At 34.7% G+C, this 20,635-nt stretch overlaps 4 protein-coding genes across 16 annotated transcripts; 2 read left to right on the forward strand and 2 right to left on the reverse strand.

Annotated features, from left to right (window-relative positions):
- Window positions 1-3,012: 3,012 nt before the first annotated feature.
- Window positions 3,013-6,695, reverse strand: LOC104712628 (putative phosphoglucomutase, cytoplasmic 2). 12 transcript variants are annotated; one of them, XR_015566102.1, is made up of 18 exons: window positions 6,549-6,673; window positions 6,305-6,386; window positions 6,154-6,209; window positions 5,917-6,030; window positions 5,754-5,816; window positions 5,524-5,643; window positions 5,330-5,430; window positions 5,137-5,196; window positions 4,948-5,047; window positions 4,718-4,878; window positions 4,530-4,625; window positions 4,326-4,389; window positions 4,163-4,244; window positions 3,905-4,083; window positions 3,756-3,832; window positions 3,532-3,676; window positions 3,322-3,438; window positions 3,013-3,227 (listed from the first exon to the last, which is right to left on the reverse strand). XR_015566102.1 is itself a non-coding variant. In XM_087465100.1 (18 exons), exons 7-18 carry the CDS (start codon window positions 5,332-5,334, stop codon window positions 3,174-3,176), a joined length of 1,128 nt encoding a protein of 375 aa, XP_087321226.1. In that variant the 5' UTR covers window positions 5,335-5,430; window positions 5,494-5,643; window positions 5,754-5,816; window positions 5,917-6,030; window positions 6,154-6,238; window positions 6,305-6,386; window positions 6,549-6,695; the 3' UTR covers window positions 3,013-3,173. The 12 variants fall into 12 exon arrangements, 9 of the variants coding, with proteins under 9 accessions (XP_087321226.1, XP_010427858.1, XP_087321225.1 ...); XM_087465100.1 differs by having other exon boundaries at window positions 3,532-3,664; window positions 5,494-5,643; window positions 6,154-6,238; window positions 6,549-6,695; XM_010429556.3 differs by having other exon boundaries at window positions 3,532-3,664.
- A 68-nt stretch (window positions 6,696-6,763) lies between these two features.
- LOC104712627 (F-box protein At3g57580-like) lies at window positions 6,764-8,337 on the forward strand. The gene has a single exon (XM_010429555.3). It carries the CDS (start codon window positions 6,865-6,867, stop codon window positions 8,071-8,073), a length of 1,209 nt encoding a protein of 402 aa, XP_010427857.1. The 5' UTR covers window positions 6,764-6,864; the 3' UTR covers window positions 8,074-8,337.
- Window positions 8,338-8,703: 366 nt separating this feature from the next.
- Window positions 8,704-11,127, reverse strand: LOC104712629 (cysteine-rich receptor-like protein kinase 43). 2 transcript variants are annotated; one of them, XM_010429561.3, is made up of 6 exons: window positions 10,663-11,127; window positions 10,439-10,572; window positions 10,079-10,289; window positions 9,731-9,965; window positions 9,434-9,584; window positions 8,704-9,350 (listed from the first exon to the last, which is right to left on the reverse strand). In XM_010429561.3, the coding sequence occupies exons 1-6, from the start codon at window positions 10,763-10,765 to the stop codon at window positions 8,901-8,903; spliced, it is 1,284 nt and encodes a 427-aa protein (XP_010427863.1). In that variant the 5' UTR covers window positions 10,766-11,127; the 3' UTR covers window positions 8,704-8,900. The 2 variants fall into 2 exon arrangements, with proteins under 2 accessions (XP_010427863.1, XP_087321232.1); XM_087465106.1 differs by having other exon boundaries at window positions 10,079-10,284; window positions 10,663-11,004.
- Window positions 11,128-17,580: 6,453 nt separating this feature from the next.
- On the forward strand, window positions 17,581-19,498 carry LOC104712630 (CBL-interacting serine/threonine-protein kinase 9-like). Its single transcript, XM_087465881.1, has 10 exons — window positions 17,581-17,710; window positions 17,932-17,987; window positions 18,059-18,184; window positions 18,230-18,352; window positions 18,464-18,589; window positions 18,690-18,796; window positions 18,900-19,017; window positions 19,108-19,164; window positions 19,260-19,334; window positions 19,421-19,498. The coding sequence occupies exons 1-10, from the start codon at window positions 17,581-17,583 to the stop codon at window positions 19,496-19,498; spliced, it is 996 nt and encodes a 331-aa protein (XP_087322007.1).
- The last annotated feature ends 1,137 nt before the right edge of the window (window positions 19,499-20,635 follow it).

Genomic DNA, 20,635 nt, shown 5'->3' on the forward strand with positions numbered 1-20,635 from the left:
ACCGACAAAGGAGCCAAATTTGAAAGTTTTACAAAGTTGCCCGAAGTTTACCATATTTGCAAGAGTAGTCCCTGACGTGTTTTAGGACATATATATATATATATATATATATATATATATATATATATATATATAGTTTTTAGGTTTTCCAAACCCAAAAGTTGTATTCTATCAAGTTTTATTTTTCCTGCAACCCTGAGAGATTTTGAGAGCTTTGGAGAGAGAGATCTGCTTTGAGAGAAGAATTCTTGAACTCCTTCTTATTCTTTTAATTTCAATTGCTTATTATTCAGAATCATGTCTTGTTCTTCATTGAATATGTCTGAGTAGTTTGCTTGTTAGGTTTAGGGTTTTTAACAGGGATTTTATGAATTATTAGATCTGTTATTTAGGATTCATTATCTATCTAGATCTTCATCTTAGGTTGTTCTTCATATTAATCCTTGATTGGCCATCTAGAATTAATACTTTAGGAAAATAAATTTATATGAGAATATAATTAATTTTCCTGATAAAACATTTTGATGAGCAAAATTATTTCTTGCAAAGAGATTTGATTTAATAATTTTGTGAACAATCTAAACATGATTTTATTGATGATTTTTAATCTAGAATTTTACGAAGAGATTTGGATTTTCTGGTTTAAAATTTAGATATTAGTTGGAGTGAGAACTGATTTAATTTACAAAAGTGTTTAGAGTTCTAGATCTGTTCTTAATTGTTTGAATCCTAATTTATTGATTGATTTAATATTTCATAATTTCCTGAGAAATTCCCTAGGCCTAGCTTTTTGATCTTTTGAATTTACAACAGCTTTTATTTAATATTTTGCATTGCTTTTCTTTATTTAAATCAATTTGTTTAGCATAATTATAAAACTCTATAATCAATGCAAAATATTAAATAAAAATATTTGTTTAGCATAAATCAAAATATTAAATCAATTAGAGTCTCTGTGGAATTCGACCCTTAAATACTGCAGTGATCTCTTAATTTAAGAGAGTAGCTCTAGGGTTAATTTGAGAGAGTAGCTCTAGGGTTAATTTGACCTTATCAAAGTCCACGCTTTGAACTACATTCAACGCAATGATTACATACACTTGTTGACGGTCTAAGATTACTCATGAGTCAACCCTATATAAACGAATATTCGTACCAACTCTACCTCACTGATGTATATAATATAATATATACTTTTTAACATAAAAATTGTTACGTTTTTCGATTATTATTTTAAAGTATTCTTGTAGGACTCTTTCAATATTTGGCAGTACAATTTTACAAAAACTAGGATCCGTGCTATAGCATGGATTGAAATACATTTTATTATTTTTAAAATATTATATATGTAATTGTATATAATATTATTTGAATGCAACTCATGCAAATAATTTTTATTATAAATATTATTCATGAAATGTAAATGTATTATGTAAGTCTTATATTGTTAATTTTAACCCGTGTTAGAGTATATAAAATTATTAATCCTTGCTAGAGTGTGTCCAGTAGCTTCCGTGCTAGAGTATATAAAAATTTAACTCGTGCTTGAGTTTGTAAGTCTTAAAATTATAATATAAAAACAAAATTCAATCTGTGCTCTAGCATGGTCCTAATTTTTATTGAACGTTATGGTTTATCAATAAAATCTGTGGAAAGTAAATTTCTAATATTGTGTTTAAAGATCTTTGGAAACAACTTGATATATGACTAAAATCTTCTAAAAATACAGTTTGAAAGATCCATGATTTTATTTATTACCATTAATATATCAATTATCAATTTGGAATATCTCCAATTAAGGTTGCACCTAATATTTAGGTGTAGCCATTAATATATGAATTAATCTATAACCTATCTATAACCTATTTGTAATCATTTATAATTAATTAAAAATATAAAGTCTACAAAAACTATGTTGTGTACTTCTTTTTATTAAAAAGGAGATCATTTGAAATAACTCCGCGATTATAATTTTAAATTAAATAATATAATTTAATCACTATAATATAAACTATATTGTGTACTTCTCTTTATTTTATATTATAATATAAATAATATAAACTATGTTATGTACTTTTCTTTTATTAAAAAGAAGATCATTTGAAATAACTATGTTGTGATTTTCATGATATATTTGCTCCACGATTTATGGATTTATTATTTATTATCTATATACTCCACGATTTATGAATTTATTATTTATTATTTATATATAAAGAGTTATCTTATAAAGAGTACAAGGTTAATATATATCTTATATATAACCTATTAGTATGCATTTGTAACCATTTATATTTTTTATAAAGTCTACAAAACTTAAGTCGTGTACTTCCCTTTTATTAAAAAGGGGATTACAAAATATATATACATAACATCATTACAAAAAAATGTGATCTTACACTAAACTCGATGCTTTGAATATAGATAGAACCAAGAGACATACCCAAATGTATAACATAGCTAACAATCAACTTTATATTGGAAAATGATGGTTAGCTAAATCATTTGTCATTGTTGAGACAAAAGCTAAGTAAAAGACAACAAATATGGAGAAAGGACGACGGAAGAATGCCTAAACTGGGAGGAGTGTTTTGATGGTAATGATGCCTTTCTTTCTTGTCTTTTGGATATTAAAACCAAATACTGTAAGTCTGTAAGTGCTCATCTTTATTTATCTTTTCAACAAAGATTATACTACTCCTGTTTGTAATCTCTTTTTTTTTCCCTGGGTTAATTAATCTCGCGGTTTTGTATTACCAATAACTTAACAGGCGTAAAAGACCTCTCGGAATGTTTGGTTGGTCTAGTTCACGAGACAGTTAATAAACATTTGAATTCTAGCTTGCCATCACATTCTCTCGGGTCCATTATCTATTTGTGTACACCGCACCCCACAGGTATTAGGTATCAGTTATTGTTGGATCGCTTTTTCCTCTTGCTACCATCTGGCACACATGCTCCGATGAAGTGACATTTTTCTTTTTCTTTTGGGGAGTTGGAACAAAGCTAGGATTTTATTGCGAGCCTAATATATTTTCCATTATTGTATAGACGTATAATTTTGTTTGTATAGACGTATAATTTTGTATAATATCGTATCATTCGAGTAATTCATACGAAATGAAGTTATAAGAACAGTATTGTATCGGAGACATCATCTTGGGAAAGCTGTATTATGTAATGACGGTTGGGGATGATCGCCCGGTGAACTCTTGCAATTTTGACAGCTTTAAAGCAAGTGAATAACCAGACACCAATAACACAGTTTAGCCTTTGGTATTAACAAACATGACAAAGATCGATAAGGTATCTGAATCTGACCAGAGGAGCGAGAGCATCCTGAGAATCTCTGCTAATCTTTGAGGTGTCTTTCTCGTACTGTTCAATGTAGACCCTTACTGTCGCTCCTTCCGAGCCAGTGCCCGAGAGACGGAACACCTTCAATGGACAAGAGAATCAGACCCCGATTAGCTCTACTACACCAAGTCTTGATTCTGTGTTTATGAATTCATTTTAGACATATTGACTTACAAGTCGTGATCCATCCTCAAACAAGTATCGGATCCCTTGGTGCTTTGAAACAGAGCCATCTACTGGATCATTATACTCGAATTCATCTGCGCTTCCAACGTTTGCCACTTCCGGATGAATTCCCTTTATAATCCTGACCAGTTATCTAAGAACATGAGTCCGGAGTCTGAAAAGTCATTCAAATAAAAAAAGGATTGGATCTGAAAACAAGGGGCGAGAGATACTTGTTGACATCCGGAAGTGAAGATTGTAACTTAACCAAGAGCCCCATGAGTTCTTTAGCTGCAGTTGCGTCAACATTCTATGGATGAAATATTTAGAAATTAGTAAATGGTATTCGTTTATAACCCAATAACGAAAATTTCAGTTTTACCTCATAGTCGTATCGAGTGTAATAGTGACGGCCATAAGTAGCCCAGTGCTGGCGGACGATGTCTTCAACCGTCACGAGTTTTGCATCCCCTTCAAGGCTTTCTTTGTTCTTGTGAGCCAGTATGGATAACCAAGCAAGAACTGCCCAAATTCCATCTTTCTCACGGATATGATCCGAACCTGAGGAAAAAGGTTGTTTATGAGCTGTGTACGGTTCTTAAAGTTTTAAGACATGGATGATCTAGCAACAGAAACTAACCAGTTCCAAAACTCTCTTCTCCACATACAGAGCACATCCCAGCATCCATAAGATTGCAAAAAAATTTCCAGCCTGTTGGAACCTGGAAGATAGATATATTAAAAAAACGGACCAAGTTACGTAATTGCAGTAGATAATAGAAGCTGCACACAGTGACATGTACCTCAAAGAACTTCAAACCTAAGGTTTTTGCAACGACATCAAGGGCAGCTGAGGTTGGCATGCTCCTGAAATACAAATGTGAAAAAGTCGAGAATTAAATGAGAAGATAAATATTGTACAATCTTCTAATAAGCAAAAATGTATGAGACCAGAGTCCAGCTCTTTCAATCTATGACCCAGAACAAACAAGAAGAAGAACGCATACCTTGCAACACCTTTCAAACCAGAGCTGAAGTATGGTATGGCCGCAACAGCATTTGCAGCAATTATGGCAACTGAATCCGAAGGAGTTACAAAAAACCTGCGGAGAAGAGATATTTTTGGTTAAAGGTAAGAGTGGTATACCCGCTCTACATCTCTGTGTTCTCACTTAAAAGTACATGAGTCTGCTACCTTTTACCAAGGATCATGTTTCTGTCTGCATCACCATCAGCAGCGGCGCCAAACTCTGGAGGCTCGACTCCGGCATCATCAGTTTTACTCAATCCCATGCGTGTCACTAGCTCCTTAGCATAGGTAAGATTGGGATCCGGATGACCTCCCCCAAAGTCCTCCTGTACAATTTTCGTGTTGTGAAAATCATAAGACACATTATTTCCTGATTAGAAAAAAAAATGATATACCTTTGGTACACAGTTCAACAACGAACTTTCTTGTGCACCTAGTTCTTCGACAAAGATACGGTGTGCATAGGCTCCAGCCACTCCATGCAATGCATCAAAGCTTCATAGAACGATGAGAAATAAACATTAAAGACATGGAGGAGCCTATACATGCAAACAAACTCAAAAGGATGTTGATAAGCTACATACCAGAACGTAAATTTTGGAGACGATAGCAATTTCTTGATGGATTCAAAGTCGAAGATTGACCTGAAGAGACGAAAGCATTCTTTTAATCATTCAGAGCGCAAATTCTGGAACCATTCTGCTTGAGACATAGACCAGACTAGAGGGATTAGAATTTATGATTTGTTCTCTCAGATACAAAGATGGAAATACTTACTTCATTAATTTAACATAGTCATCTGCAGAATCAAAAACTTCAACGTCAAATTTTCCTTCAAGTCCCTCAAAGCTGGTTATACCAATAGCAGAAATATCTACCTGTTGCGTTTAATTAATAAGACCAGTAAAAAAAAGATGATGAAAAATAACAGAAATATCTACCTGTTGCGTTTACTCAGAAATGTTAGATACCCTAGGCAGATCTTCCGCAATTGGATACTTCTTGATTGTCTTTGTGTTCTCGTAAATCATATCAGTTACTGATTCAGGAGCTTGTCCACCATTTTCCATATTGTACTTAATTCCGAAATCCTGTGAATGGTTTCAGAGAGACGAACAGATAGTTTTACTAAACTGATGCAAGGATTCACAGAATACCAATTGAGTGTATCGAAGGAATAAGCACAAAAAACAGAACTGACCTCAGTAGGGCCACCAGGATTATGACTTGCTGTTAATATAAACGCTCCTGTGGCTCTAGATCCCTGAAATTGCAGACTCGGCTTAGTTTCTCATAACGTCATTACATGAGAAACAACCCAAGAGAAAAATTAACTAGTAAGAGGATAGAGGAAGATATCTCACATCAGCCCCTACTCTTTCACGAATAATAGCTGATACAGCAGGAGTTGATAGCAGACCATTTTGACCAACCCACACACGTCTAACACCATTAGCCGCTGCCATCTTAACTATAATCTGTTCCAGGTAGGAATCAAAGTTGTATAATTATACTCTTTACTTCTATGCTAACGCAAAACGTAGTTTTGCCATCATTCAGAGGATATACAGTATAACGAATGGTAGTAAAAGCTTATTTACCTGAATAGCTTGCTCTGAATAGTAACGATCATCACCAGAAACCACAAGTATGGCACCTGCACAAGTTATTAAACAAATACACCTTCTTAAATCAAACTTTGTAGTCATCTGCCCTAGAAAAAAAAAGTTATACGAACAACAAAACATCTACCTTTAACTTTCTTAGGAGTAAGAGCATCAAACGTCGCTTGAACAAAATTTTCTAAGTAATTTGGTTGCTTATACACTTTCACCTGTCAAATTAGACCCAACCATAACGAAATCCATCAGAGAACGACGCAGTCCAAAGCGTCACTACGTTGCTGCATCAGTACAACATGTAATTTCGGAAATCTTCCAAATTCAAATCTCATCGGATCGGATCAGATTGTTGAAAACAAGAGAAAACGACGAACCTTCTTACGGAGTCCAGAAGTTCCCGGTTTCTGGCCATCGATTGGCGAAGTGGCGACTACAGAGACCTTGAACGACACCATTTTTTGAAATCTGCACAGAATCAAACAAGCTTGTACGTGAAGGACGAAGAAGATGATAAAAAGCACACTTTACCACAGAGTCAGAGGAAGGAGAAGGTGACACGTGTCTCTTTTTATCTTTTACTATCTAACTTTTTTATTACTCTCTCAGTCTCCGACGAGTTTAATTAAAAAACAAAAAAAAAAAACCCTAAATCCTTCTCCGGCGGAACAATCACGAACTCCGGCGAGTCCGATGGAAAGAGGGAAAAACATGGAATCGATCCCAACTGATCTAATTCTCGAGATATTCACGAGATTGCCGTCGAAGTCAGTCGCAAGGTTTCGTACCTTGTCGAAGCACTGGGCGTCTACGCTTGGCAGTCCAGATTTCAAGAAGCTCTTCCTAGCCAGGTCCTCGGCTCGTCCTCGTCTCTTGTTTGCCGTCGAAAGATATAGATATAACGAGTGGCTCTTCTTCTCGTCGCCTCAGCCACAGAACAAGAAGTCTCTTCTTTTAGATTATCATACAAAGTTCTCAGGAGACGTGAGCCAATACATTTGTAGCTACGCCTCAGGTTTGATCTATTTCCCTTTTGTGCGGGTCATTGATGAGGACAAGCCTTTGATTTGTAACCCTATCACCGGAATGTATGATGGCTTAGTAGTCAGGAAGTACAGCAACTCTCGAGGCTTTTTAGGGTTTGATCCCATTGATAAGCAATTCAAGGTTTTGGATTTTCATAGCGTTCTAACACTAGGAGGATCATCTGGTGAACCCAAATGGAGGGATAAGGAGGGTATCTATTATGCTCCGTATCATCGTTGCTCCAATGCAGGGATATGCATCAATGGGGTTTTGTATTACTTAGTTCAAACAGTTATGGAACCATCTTTTGTGATAGTTCGCTTTGATGTTAGGTCTGAGGAGTTCAAGTTTATTGTCGCAGCATGCCTTAGTGATCATCTAGAGCAGCCTAGTGGATTGAGTTTGCTCAACTTTAAGGGTAAGTTAGGTGTGATCAATTGCAATTGTGCTTATGCTGGTGGAAGACGTACGGTTGAGTTGTGTTTGTGGGTTCTAGAGGATGTCCAGACAGAGGACTGGGTGAGATATGTCTACACTCTGCCGCAGAATGAAGTCCTTGGTTCCTGCAAGTTTTCAGTTGCTGGAGTGACTGCTACAGGTGACATTGTTTTGTGTATGAGATATACTTGTAAACCGTATTATGTCTTCTACTTCAATCCCGTAAAGAACACTCTCCAAAGTGTTGAAATCCAAGGTTTTGGAGAAGAGCTTGAAACAGTTGAGAATCGTGGTGTAGTTTATGCCTTTGTTGACTATGTAGAGGATCTTAGTCTTAACGATGCAAAGCAACTCAAGTCAAGCCTTTCTGAAATCAAGAGTCTCTGCTCCTGCTGTCAAAAGGAAGGGCAGCATAACCACATTGGGGCAGAGGTATGATGATGGTATGAGTAAGGAGAAGAATTGAAAGAGATATCAGTGAAGAAAAAGAGAAGGGTATAAGAGAGTAAACAATGAGACAAGGAGTAGGTGAAAGACAATAGGGCCTGTCATCTATGCGTTTATGTTCTTTAGTTAATAGTTTTAGACGTTGGTTTGGTAAGTCTGTGAATCAAATCTAGCTTTGGTAAATCGTATGTACCTTTTGACTAATATTGTTGAATCTAGATTTCTTTTATAATTCCATCTCTCTTCAGTTCTAAACCTATATAAAAAGTTCCCGTGGATTGTAGAGTTTATATGTATAATTTGATGCTGTCTTCTACCGTTGCACATAATTTCTGCCTTGTTACCATTGTCGGGACGAGGACTCTGCAAGAAGAACGAGCACAGCAGAACAGGTAAGAGTATTTGCGAACCTAGAGTGAGTACATGTGTTGATTTGGTTTTCTAATCTGATCTTCGAGGCCAAGCCAAATTAAAAGTCAAGACTTGGTTTCAGAAAACACAAAATGGTAGCTGCAGGTTCCATTTCCATAATTAAACCACATTGTTCAGCATGAACCAATTACTCTGTCTAATGTAAAATATCAGTTAATGGTCACTGTCAAAATTATCAAGAGAATAGTGTTTTTTTTAAATGGGACGAGTTATTTATTCTAATATACAAAATGTAACAAATGAATCAAATATATATATTTTTCCCTATAATATGACAAATCATACTACAAAGCTAAATCACTACAGCAGTCAAAAATCATAATTTACTTTAAAATGAAAATATAGATTGCTCGCTATTTACAATGGACCTTGTGACTTTATGTACTTCAATAACTCATAGGTCTTTTACCGTGAGGATCTGAGCTAGAACTCTGACCAGCACTTCTAGTGGCATGAGTCCGTGTCGACGTCCTTGAAGATACGGGGGTACCTCTACCACCGGTTCCGGTGTTTGTGTTCAGGTTTGAACCGAAAGAATCTGTACTGGAACCAGTGGTCGACATTGTTCCAAGTGATGCTGCTGTAGTTGAGGAACGACGCGTCCGACGGCGGTATCTAGATCCGGGGACACCAGGATGATCCGGTTCTTCTAGATGTCCAGGTTTTCTCGAGAGAAGTAGAGATACTCGTCTCATGGGTGGTCTTTGATGCGGATCACCTTGAACGCAGAGAAGACCAATCTGAACGCAGAGTTTGACTTGGTCCGGATCAGCTGAAGCTGCTATGTCCGGGTCAACTATCTCCATGGTCCTGCCTTTCTTGTACAGTTTATATGCCTGTGTCACAGAATCAGGAAGTCTTTTAGCATCTATTACATTATTACGCTGGAGTATGTGACCAGAGAGACTAGAGGCTTTACCCATTCAAGAAGAGTCTGGTCAGGGTGTCTCATACTAAAACTCGAGTTCTTCTGTCCACTTACAAGCTCAAGAACCAAAACCCCAAAGCTGAATACGTCTGCCTTAACCGATAGAACCCCGTGCATAACGTACTCTGGCGCCATATAACCACTGCACATAAGAAATAGAAAGAAGCAGTGAACGTTAATAAACATTCTACCATGAAACACCAACAAACAAAAAGAGTCCAAATGAGACATTTAGTAAAACGAATACGTAAAATGAGCTTTGAATTGTTAACGAAAGAGAAAGCATACTTGGTTCCTGCTACTCGAGTGTTGACATGTGTTACATCTTCCTGATAGAGTCTGGCCATCCCAAAATCCGCAATCTTAGGAACCCATTTTTCATCCAGCAAAATGTTGCCAGCCTTAATGTCCCTGTGGATGATACAGTTTGGGGCGTCTTCATGGAGATAGAGAAGTCCTCGAGCAATGCCTGTTATGATCTCAAGCCTCTGCTTCCAATCTATCTCCGATTTCCTATTGGACTCTGCATTGAAATGGAACAAACAAAAACATGTTAAAAACGCCTTCTTGCATTATAATTCATACTTTTATACAGCAGTAGCAACAAAAGAGACAATGAGAAGATAGATAACTTACTGAAGAGGACCTTGTCGAGGCTCTCATTCACAACGTACTCATAAACCAAGAGTTTATCATCACCGTGTGTACAATAACCCCAAAGATTAACTACATTACGATGCTGGACTTTAGCTAACAACTTAGCTTCGTTGACAAACTCGTTTTTGCCTTGCCTTGAAGCTTGAGCTAGTCTCTTCACTGCTATGTCTCTCCCGTCAGGTAATCTTCCCTATTACACACCAATCAATCTCATCAGCCAAAAACTAACACAATAATACAATTGAGACAAGATTACAACACTCACTAGACTAATGTGATCTGCAAAACCTAAAAAAGGAAACTTTGAGATCTGGGCATGTCAGAATTGGGGTCAGTTACCTTGTAGACGGGACCAAATCCACCTTCACCGAGCTTATGGGTCGGATGAAAATCTCTAGTAGCGGAAACTAAAACTTGAAAAGAGAAAACTTTTTGCTCCAAAGCAGCAATACGCTCAATATCATCTTCAAGACCTTTTTTTTAAGTCAACGAAGAAGAGATGAGTCAAATCAATTTACACAAAACCCTAAAACAAACACAAATGAAAAAGCTTGAATCTTTACCTCGATTGGAGCTGCGTTTGAAAGGTTTGATGATGTTCTGAAAGAAATTCATGGACTTTGTTAAGCCCAAGTTGTTGCTCTTTTGAGAATGATTAGTGACCATCCCATGGAAAAAAGGCAACAACAGAGTGGTTTTTTAGGGGATGTGAACAAAGAACAAGAAAGTAGAAGAAGAAGAAGAAGCTGATTGTGATTCGGTGGCGTAAAGAAAGGGTTTTGATCAGGTGACGTCTCAGATTGTGATTTGGAGATGGGTTGAGGAAGAAGAAGAAGAAGGGAGTATGTGATTTTGTCTTTGGTTTTATTAGAAAAGTAAAGAATTTGAGATGAGATGAGAGATTCAAAGGGAGAGGTTATGTGAGGAAGGATGGATTTAGAGACCAAAGTCAAGGATGAATTCGTGTTTTTTTTAAGGATTTGGGACACGAGGATGAATAATAGTCAACAAAGTCTTCTTTCCACTCTTTTTTTTTTTTTTCAAACCAAATTCGCATTTTTAAAAATGTTATTTTTAAGGTGATGTATCAGGAAAGTTAAAAGTTTTAGCCTGATTGTAGTATCTTATTATTTGTTTATCAAATTGAACTCTTAGTTTTGAATTTTTGATCATGTAGCCTGATTGTATGAAAAAACTTTTAAATTTATATAAGCGAAAAAAATAATATCACAAGAGATTTATTACTTAATACTGTACTACAAAATAAAGAAAAAAAAGAATGAAAAAATCATTTAGTTCCCGAAAAAAAATTGGTCACTCCTCCGACAATATAAAACATAGCAATAAACTTTTTTTTTTAAATGACTTTTGATTATGATCGATTATTGGTTAAGGTCCTTAAGGTAGTGTTTTTGATATTAATTGTTTTTATCTTCAACTACTTTGTCTCAATATAATGAATACGCGCAAATAAGTAGAAGAATATATTTGTTTGGCAGAAAAAGACGTGCAACCCTCATCATAGAATTTTAAGTAAAAAGCTTTTGTTTCAATGGCAGACAAACTAGTAAAGCAATATCATTATCAGGTTAAGCCAAACTAAATGAAAAAAAAAACTTTTGGTAAACAACTAATCATATTTTTTTTTGGTTAAACCTTAAGCATAACGTAATTCTAAGGTTAAGGCTTTTTCATTTAAAAATTAAGATTTATGTACAAGTAAATAGATATCTCCAGACAAAAATAGAATACTGTTAATATATAAATCTAAAGTTAAACGTGAACAAATTCAAAAAATATTGAAAATATGAGAATCGTATTTGTAGCACCGATGCCAATTTTTAACCATTGTATTTCGAATACGTACACATAGCATCATTGCACAACTAAAGCGGCCTAGGTTTAACTTTTAAGATCTCTCCACAAACCAAAGCTCGCAGAATATTTTTGATTCGCAAGAACCTTAAAATCAGAATGGATGCATCTTAATCATATAGATAGATTCTAATCATATCCATAGACTTTTCTTCACGCTACGTGGTGGGTGATATGGTTGGAGCATGCATTTATTGTAATGTTTCACTGTTTCTAATATATATATAGATGGTGACCAAAAAATCAAATCTTATACGTATGAGAGATCACCGGGAACAAAAACAAAAGATGATATGTGATGTGACATCACTAAAGATGACGTTAATGGGAAAAGGTTGATAAAGTAACCTTTCATGAAAGGTGAAGGAAGTGCAAGTGCAGATCCAAGACGCGTTCTCTTGACTTGGTTCGTTCCGTCAAGCTTTGGTCCCCCTTCACCCCTCTCTCTTCTTGACTTATTTATTTATTTTGTAATTTTAGACACGAGTCCTCCTACCAACTCTTTCTTTTTTTTTTTTTTTTTTTTTTTGGTTAGCCAAAAACCTTTCACTGATTACCAAAAATTTGTATCGTATATCTAAAACTATAATTAGTTTCTGGTTACAAAAATTGTAGGTAGTCTTCTCTTCCTGGACAAAAGTACTATATACTATTATTTTCTTAAGGTTAAATATGAATGAAGTTCAATGTTTCTAATTTTTGGATGTAATATAGACGGTGGACAGTATCGCTCAGCTGTCTTGCAGTCAGTCTAGGTTTGTAATCGGTGTGTTCCTCTATATTGAAAATTAATTGGGTCAATGAAACAAAAAAAGAGAAAACCAAACAAACAACTCTTTTAGAGGTCTTTTTCTTTCTAGTATCGCTATGCACCGAAAAGAAGTTGTAACAAATGTCAATGAAACCATTAAATACTACTTACAATTTACGATGTAATTTATACTATTAGATCTCTCTGTCTACGCTGCCACAAACCAATGTTAACAAATGTGAAACTCATATTACAGATAGTAATTAGTTTCAAGTTTTAGTATCACAAAAAAATTAAAGGGAAACGTCTTTGATTTTATTTTATTTTTGGTCTTTTCTGCGTAAGTTTTTAGCAGTTCAATTATGTCATCGGTCTAGAGAACTTTGGTTTAGTGATTTTAGAATGATCTTCTTTGTTTTTCGCTGGAATGTTTAAATTCTTAGTAGCCAGCATGATCAGAAAGAGGTCACACAATCTATGTGAACAACAATAGACTATCATTTGGAAGACTTTTTAGAAACTCACAATGAAAAGATACTTAGATAAAAATAATACTATATAAACTCAATTTTACTCGGTCGGAGGTTCGAGAACAACTGATGATTTAGAAAATAGTAGAATCATTGGATCTTTATACAATCGAAATGGTACGTGGGAATTGAGACTTTTTACAGTTTTGCTATGCCATAAAATAAAACTAAAACGTCAATTTCGCCGAAGTTTTCAACCAAAACTAATTTTCCTTTTTCATGGTTTAAACGCCGCGTTGGATTTAGCATATCTAAATGCTACTTATAAACAATTTAAGAAACTTTGAAAGAGTCGTACGGTACGGTATCAAACCAAATCGGGCACACGCTTATTTGTTAATTTGTGTGTGTGTGTGTGTGTTTTTCAACGCACATGCATGCTTTTTTTGTCGAATATGATGGTAAAATATACCAAATCCAAATGTCATATTCTAAATTCATCGTCAAATCAACGTAAACAGTAGTATGTTTGGCTTCTTTGAATTGTCAGGTCGAGTTTTTGCATCCGTTAAGCCCATTTAATCAGGCCGTATATACTAACACCATGTCAATTAATTTATATATTGGACCTAATTAGGTTTTTATCGATGCTCTTGGTACTTACTAAAAAGAGTAAGGTTTTTGAATATCTTCTAAAAAGAGTGTACAGATACAATTAATCAAAACTAATTGGTTTGGTTCGTTAAATAAAAAAAACTATATATAGAAACACAGATAAATCAACGGTGATTATCTATGCTCAGAAAGAACTTTTCTACATATTTCTTATGAACAATATTAATTCTTCTTATTTCATATTTCTTAATCTTTTATTTGTATTAATAGAGCATTATATAATGTATTAGATGTTTGAAAGTAAAATAAAAAAACTATATGAAAATTGAAAACTTGTTTAAAATTTTTATACGACAATATATTTTTAATGAACTAACAAAATGTTAATGTGACAATGAAAAATAGATGGTATGATATTTGAGAGTCTATTTTATATGTTATAAAAACACATACGTAAAAATATTTTATTTATGTTTTGTTCATATTTTACATATGTTTTGCTTATTTTTTGCTAAAAAAATAACTAATTTCTGCCATATTTTTACAATCACACCTACAATTTATATTTATATAGAATTTAATGTAAACTATACACAAAATGTATCAAACAATCAAATAATTTATATATATATATATATATGAATTTATCATAGTCACAAAATAATATAAATATATAAACAATTAAAAATAGATATCATCTACATATCGTATAGGTAACCATCTAATATATATATATCATTTTTAACATTTTTTAATAACAAGCATGCACTGGTTATGAGGAGAAGTTTATATTACCAAATCATAGAGACAGATGGGATTCCAAACCGGAAAAACTCTCCCATTCCTTTAAACACACTCATGGAGATGGGTGCACGAGTGCTACTACAGCTGGAGGAAAACTTCATGTATAATACAAGCACAGTCACGTTAAACCGGTAAGAAACCCCGACCGCAATAGCTGCACCGAGGCTTCCAAGCCCAAACTTAAAGACCAAGGTCCAGCAGAGGACAACATGGACACAAATTAAGAGCAGAGATTGAGCTCATAATCATATGCAAAATCAGACTCTGCGCTTGGTAAAACCGAACAAGTGACTGCAAAGTAGCGTAACCAAAGAGTGCGGGTATGAGCCTAGTTGCAAATTTTCCAGCTTCTTGAGCAAGCAGAGGATCTTTTCCAGTAAACGTGAGTATATCATCCATGTAAATCCATAGCACAGACAAAGGAATACACACAATATACAAAGAGAAGATCCCTGTGGAAGTATGGACTCCAAGCTTCTCGAATTGTTTAGCTCCATGAGCTTGCCCACATAAAGTCTCCAACGCACTAGCCAATCCAAACTGTGTGGTTACATACCACAAAGACAATTTATAATTCTTGAATTACAGATACGTCTCTCATTCAGTAGCCATAAATATATCATTCAATCTAATGGTCCATATATGGTAACTAATTAAGAATAGACAGTGTACATTGAATCTAATACCAAAATATACAGTGTCTTAATTTTTTTTTTTTTTTTTACAAAAAACCCTCATTTAGTCAAGGACTCAAGGGGTTAGTAAGAAATGAGTACTAAACTTAAGTGTTGATTACATATGAATATATATGCATGGTTATTTCTTTCTCGTCAAGGAATTGCACAAATTAAAGTAAGCATGAAGCATGAAGCCGCAGTGCAGTTCCATAATCATGGAAATATATATATATATGGTCTCGTCCACTCTCCTCGTGTTTTTTTTTCTTTTCTTTTTTTGTTATGATCAACCCTTACTCTCCTCGTGTTTCCTCACAATTCTATCGTTTTCAAAGATGTGGTATCATTATATTTTCCTTCAAGCACCTCACATTTTTTTGTAGCTAGCCTTTTATTAATAGCAGCATCTTTATTATTAGGGGAAAATTAAAACAGCACTAGCCAACTAGTAACAGCTTTTTATGCATTTTTCATTAGACACCCCCCAAGGTATAAACTATAAAACCACATGTTCGCATCGCTGCTACATATAAAGAACCAAAAGATGGAAAACATTACGAAGTTCCTTAATCTAGTGAAGCCATAAATCCGTGAAAATACAACTTTTATAACGTGTTGTGGCTGTGTTGGAGACGTACGTCTTACTTTGAATAATCGATTCGATTCGTTTGTTAAAATGTCACACATCATAATTAAGTGCTCATAATAATGGTACGGTGGATTCTACTTTGCTAAATTGACTAAATCTAACTAGTTGAACAGCTACATATATAAGGCCCTAAATACAAACACATAAATATAATTTTATTTCAATTTGACTAAATCACTCTTGGTTCAAACTTAATAATTAAATTATAAACCGAAACATTCGGTATATGTTTGGTATGGTCAAACCATCATCAAATTTCAAATTTCATCTCAGATTATTTAGTTATTTATTTATTCAAATCCGTCCATAATGCCAACAAATATATACATTACAACAACAGAGAAACAGAAACAGAGGACCTCTCACTCATCATAGATTCATATCACATCACAAACAAACATCAGGAGGAGGAGGACGAAGATGATGAATTTACAAAAGACGAAAGCTTAAAAAAAAAAACAAACTAAAACAAAAGCCATCTTCAGTATAATGAACAAAGTATGTAAATTTATGCGGTTTGGGACTATGCAGCTTTTGACAAATAATGCAGTGGAACAGTTATAATATGTGGACATAATAAAATCGTAGGCATGTAAAAAAAATTACGAGAAGACTAAATTAGAGAAGCGTAGAGGAAGGTTGGACGCATAATTAAGTGCACATGAGAGTCTGAACTTTAGGAGGATCGCCGAAACTCGAAAGTGACAAATCTCGATTAAACAAAAACCATTCACAATAATTTATTTAGCTTATGTTTAGGTATCCCAAAAATAGATAAACGTCTTATTTGAGTTTGATCTTTCTCAACCATGTTATCGGTCTAGCACTTTGGTTTAATGCATCCGTTTAAGCCCATTATACCAGGCCGTATGTACTACACCTGATGATGGGTCAAGTCATTGATAATACTATTATGCACAATCAGGAATCCAGGTTGAAACCATTTGGACCCTTTTTTTTTTTTTTGATAATGAAACGTATGGACTTTATTTAAGCTTTATTGGTTTCTCTTGGTACACTTAAAAGAGTAAATGTTTTCTTTTAATATCTTTTCTCGTTCAAATCTGTATAGCACCAAAAAAGTTATGGAATGTTAATTTTAGTATTGTTAATGACTTAAGAGACTAACTACACTTTCACATATTTTAAATCATTGTATAGCTCGAGTTCGTTACATCATGCATTTAGTTATGCAACTATATATTTGACCAAACATGTAATGGAAGTATGGAACATATACATTATATGTGGACACAGAATCGTAGGCATGCACCAGTAAAACGTAGAGATTTAAATAGATAAACGTATATCTAGGAAGGTTGGACGCATAATTAAGTGCACATGACATGAGCGTCTGGAACTTTTAAGAGGATCGCCGAAAGTCACAATTCTCGATCTCCATTATTTTTAGAAATTTAAGTACATAGTATCTATATATATAAAGTAGACTTTGCTCATTCCTTGTGCTGCCACCTCAGCATACCAATGTGTGTAATAAGGCCTTAACAAATCGAGTTAGCCCATTTTCGTTCTCGATTATTTCTTTCTTCTGTGTTTCCAAGCCCAGTTCATATTTTCTCTCAGGGCCCAAATATCATTATCCATTTGCTTTGTTCTCCAAATAAACCCTTTCTGCACGAATGTCTTCTCCACCGTCTTCTGCTGTGCGATCTCAACCGCCTCGTCTTCATGTTTCCTCCCTTCTATCGTTATCGTTTGGTTTACCTCTGAAACCGCCTAATCTGTCCTTCAATGCTTTCTCTTTCAATAGTAGTCCCACTACTTCTCATTCAATTTTGTGTTCCGCTTAATCATTCCTTTAATGTTTTCTCTATCAATAGTAGTCCCACTACTTGTCATTCAATTTCTGGTATTTCAATTCCTATATAACGCCATCTTCTCCAATTTCATTCTTTTTACAATTCCTCCAATATCTGAAATTTCTATTATCTATTATGGATTCTAATGTTCTTTCATTCGCTAATCTGAAGGCCGGACGCCTACACCAACAGATTATAGGGAGGATGCAAAGCATATAAAGTGTTCTGTATGCGCTCCAAAGATAGAATCATATATAGGCTCTAATTTCGAGGGCATATTTGTTTAACTTGCGGGCAGGTTTTGTCGGACAAAGGCTATGACGGAGCAGCAGCAGATATCTGGTCTTGTGGTGTAATTCTATATGTGCTCATGGCTGGTTACTTGCCTTTTGATGAGCCTAATCTCATGACATTGTACAAACGTGTAAGTTTTCTCTTCCTCTGCTTCTTCTTACTTACTTTTCCTCAGTACTTTCTTAATCTCATCTTTGGTGTACTTCAGATATGCAAGGCTGAGTTTAGCTGCCCACCATGGTTCTCTCCAGGTGCCAAGAGAGTCATTAAGCGTATTCTCGAACCCAGCCCTGTAACCGTAAGCACCTCTTACATGAATGCATAACTTGAGATGTGTCAACCATAAGATCAAATGGTCTAAAATGTGGAAGAGCTTAACAATACTTCTTTTTTTCTGTCTATATTGCAGAGAATAAGTATTGCAGAGTTACTAGAAGATGAATGGTTCAAGCAAGGATACAAGCCGCCATCATTTGATCAAGATGATGAGGACATCACCATAGATGATGTTGATGCTGCTTTCAGTAACTCCAAGGTAAAAAAAAACCATCCGTGCCATTTTCCCAATATTCTTTGTAGTTCATTTACAGTAAAGCAACTAATGCTACTCTGCTGTGCATGTGTTGTTACTATAGGAATGTCTTGTGACAGAGAAGAAGGAGAAACCGGTATCTATGAACGCTTTCGAACTTATCTCTAGCTCAAGAGAGTTCAGTCTTGAAAACTTGTTTGAGAAGCAAGCCATACGAACTCTTTTTCTACTTACTATTTGTTTCGATTGTCTAATATTATCATATGCATATATGGGGTAGTCTAACTAAAGCTGTTCTTTTATTGGTGTTGCAGCAACTTGTGAAGAGAGAGACGCGGTTTACATCTCAACGATCTGCGAGTGAGATAATGTCGAAAATGGAAGAAACAGCAAAGCCATTAGGCTTCAATGTCCGTAAAGACAACTACAAGGTTTGTTTGTTCGTCTTCTTTATTTTGTCTGTGTCAAATTATGTCTTTGTAGCTCCAACATTATAAAACATTTGTTTGATAAAATCGCAGATAAAAATAAAAGGAGACAAAAGTGGTCGTAAAGGTCAGCTCTCCGTAGCTACAGAGGTAAGAAGAAAGATAGGGTTTCGTGATAACAACACTCCGGTTTGGTGAATACTGTTGTTTATCTAACTGTTTTGGTTTGGTCATCGATTTAATAGGTGTTTGAAGTTGCGCCATCGTTGCATGTGGTAGAGCTTAGGAAAACCGGCGGTGATACCCTTGAGTTTCACAAGGTAAATGTTTCAGTTCAATCTTTATCCGGTTCAGATCCGGTTAACACCTCGAGTAATTGGTTTATGTTTGAAATTATTTTTTGCAGTTCTACAAAAACTTCTCATCTAGATTAAAGGATGTAGTCTGGAATACTGATGCAGCATCTGAAGAACATAAGCAATAAGATATAATAACAAATTGTTTATCAATTCAGATTTTTTTAAAAATTAAAGTCGAACATGTATAATGAATAATTAGTAAAATTTGGAGTTGGCAAAACTAAAATATATTGCTAACAAAAAGAAGTCGAACTTATTAGAAGTGGGCTTATATGGAGGAGGTATAGATCCATAAGTTAGCCTTAGCCATATGCGATCTTCCTCAAAACTCGGTTTTGGCTTACTTTTATGTTTGACTCAAACGTCCAAGTCAAACAGTTAAATTAGTCAAACGTCCAATAAATGAAAGGGATCGTTGCGTCATAGTCGGGAAGTTCACTAATCGAGTATAGTTGAAACAATATTGTCACTTTATGGCTACGGTTTTGGCAAGTGGCAACGATTCACACTTCACAATAACACAATACCGATATGGAATACAATGATAACATAAATTAAGACTGGCAACAAAATAAATTAACTGGAAAAAAACGTACAAAGTGTGGATCTAGATTTTTTTTTTTAAATAGTGGATTGGTTAAGAAACTGCAATTCCAAAAGTTATTTTTATGCTTTATAGATATATATTACACACACACAAAAAATGTTGTATATATAACCAATGATAAGACTATAAATTGTCCATGTCAATGATAAAAACTTGGAAAGAAATTGTGGCGGATAAAAAAGACCTGAAAAAATTGTCGCTACTTTGTTGCTAAATCCATAAATTTTTCAAAACAGATGACTATGATTTGGCAACAGAAACATGTGTAACAGATAAATTGGTTGCGTATTAGCAATTTAACATAATCAATCTATAATAGTCGATATAAAAAGAAAATCAGTAAACATTTTGTCGTGGCGTTGTAATAGATTAGTACTGTGATTCAATATTATCCATTTAAATGGTTTTCAAACAAACACTGTATCATCTACTTTAATCGTTACAAACAAAAATTTAATTTAAGGAGTAATTCATACTTTTTATAGGAGTTAACCTAAGCCTACACATCTGTTATCATTCAGCGTACTAAGTACTACAGTACTATGCATATGATATTACACGGCCAAAATAAACCCTTTTATCAATATCGTTTTCAATAGACGAAAAGGTTTCTTCCATCTCTATTTCATTTACCACTCCCTCGATTAAGGAATAG

The sequence above is a fragment of the Camelina sativa genome, chromosome 9 (assembly GCF_030686135.1).
Source record: "Camelina sativa cultivar CO46 ecotype springtype chromosome 9, ASM3068613v1".
Classification (NCBI taxonomy): domain Eukaryota; kingdom Viridiplantae; phylum Streptophyta; class Magnoliopsida; order Brassicales; family Brassicaceae; genus Camelina; species Camelina sativa.

What these genes read in the sequence shown, in the direction of transcription:
- LOC104712628 (XM_010429556.3), bottom strand. Translation starts at nt 6,629, where the DNA reads ATGGTGTCGTTCAAGGTCTCTGTAGTCGCCACTTCGCCAATCGATGGC. An exon ending in ATTCAGAGCAAGCTATTCAG is followed by an intron (nt 6,031 to 6,153) that starts GTAAATAAGCTT and finishes TACCTGGAACAG; the next exon opens with ATTATAGTTAAGATGGCAGC. An exon ending in TAGGTTTGAAGTTCTTTGAG is followed by an intron (nt 4,245 to 4,325) that starts GTACATGTCACT and finishes TCTATCTTCCAG; the next exon opens with GTTCCAACAGGCTGGAAATT.
- LOC104712630 (XM_087465881.1), top strand. Translation starts at nt 17,581, where the DNA reads ATGTCTTCTCCACCGTCTTCTGCTGTGCGATCTCAACCGCCTCGTCTT. An exon ending in TCGAACCCAGCCCTGTAACC is followed by an intron (nt 18,353 to 18,463) that starts GTAAGCACCTCT and finishes TCTATATTGCAG; the next exon opens with AGAATAAGTATTGCAGAGTT. An exon ending in CTGCTTTCAGTAACTCCAAG is followed by an intron (nt 18,590 to 18,689) that starts GTAAAAAAAAAC and finishes TTGTTACTATAG; the next exon opens with GAATGTCTTGTGACAGAGAA.
- LOC104712629 (XM_010429561.3), bottom strand. Translation starts at nt 10,765, where the DNA reads ATGGTCACTAATCATTCTCAAAAGAGCAACAACTTGGGCTTAACAAAG. An exon ending in CCTCGACAAGGTCCTCTTCA is followed by an intron (nt 9,966 to 10,078) that starts GTAAGTTATCTA and finishes ATTTCAATGCAG; the next exon opens with AGTCCAATAGGAAATCGGAG. An exon ending in ACCAGACTCTTCTTGAATGG is followed by an intron (nt 9,351 to 9,433) that starts GTAAAGCCTCTA and finishes TCTGTGACACAG; the next exon opens with GCATATAAACTGTACAAGAA.
- LOC104712627 (XM_010429555.3), top strand. Translation starts at nt 6,865, where the DNA reads ATGGAAAGAGGGAAAAACATGGAATCGATCCCAACTGATCTAATTCTC.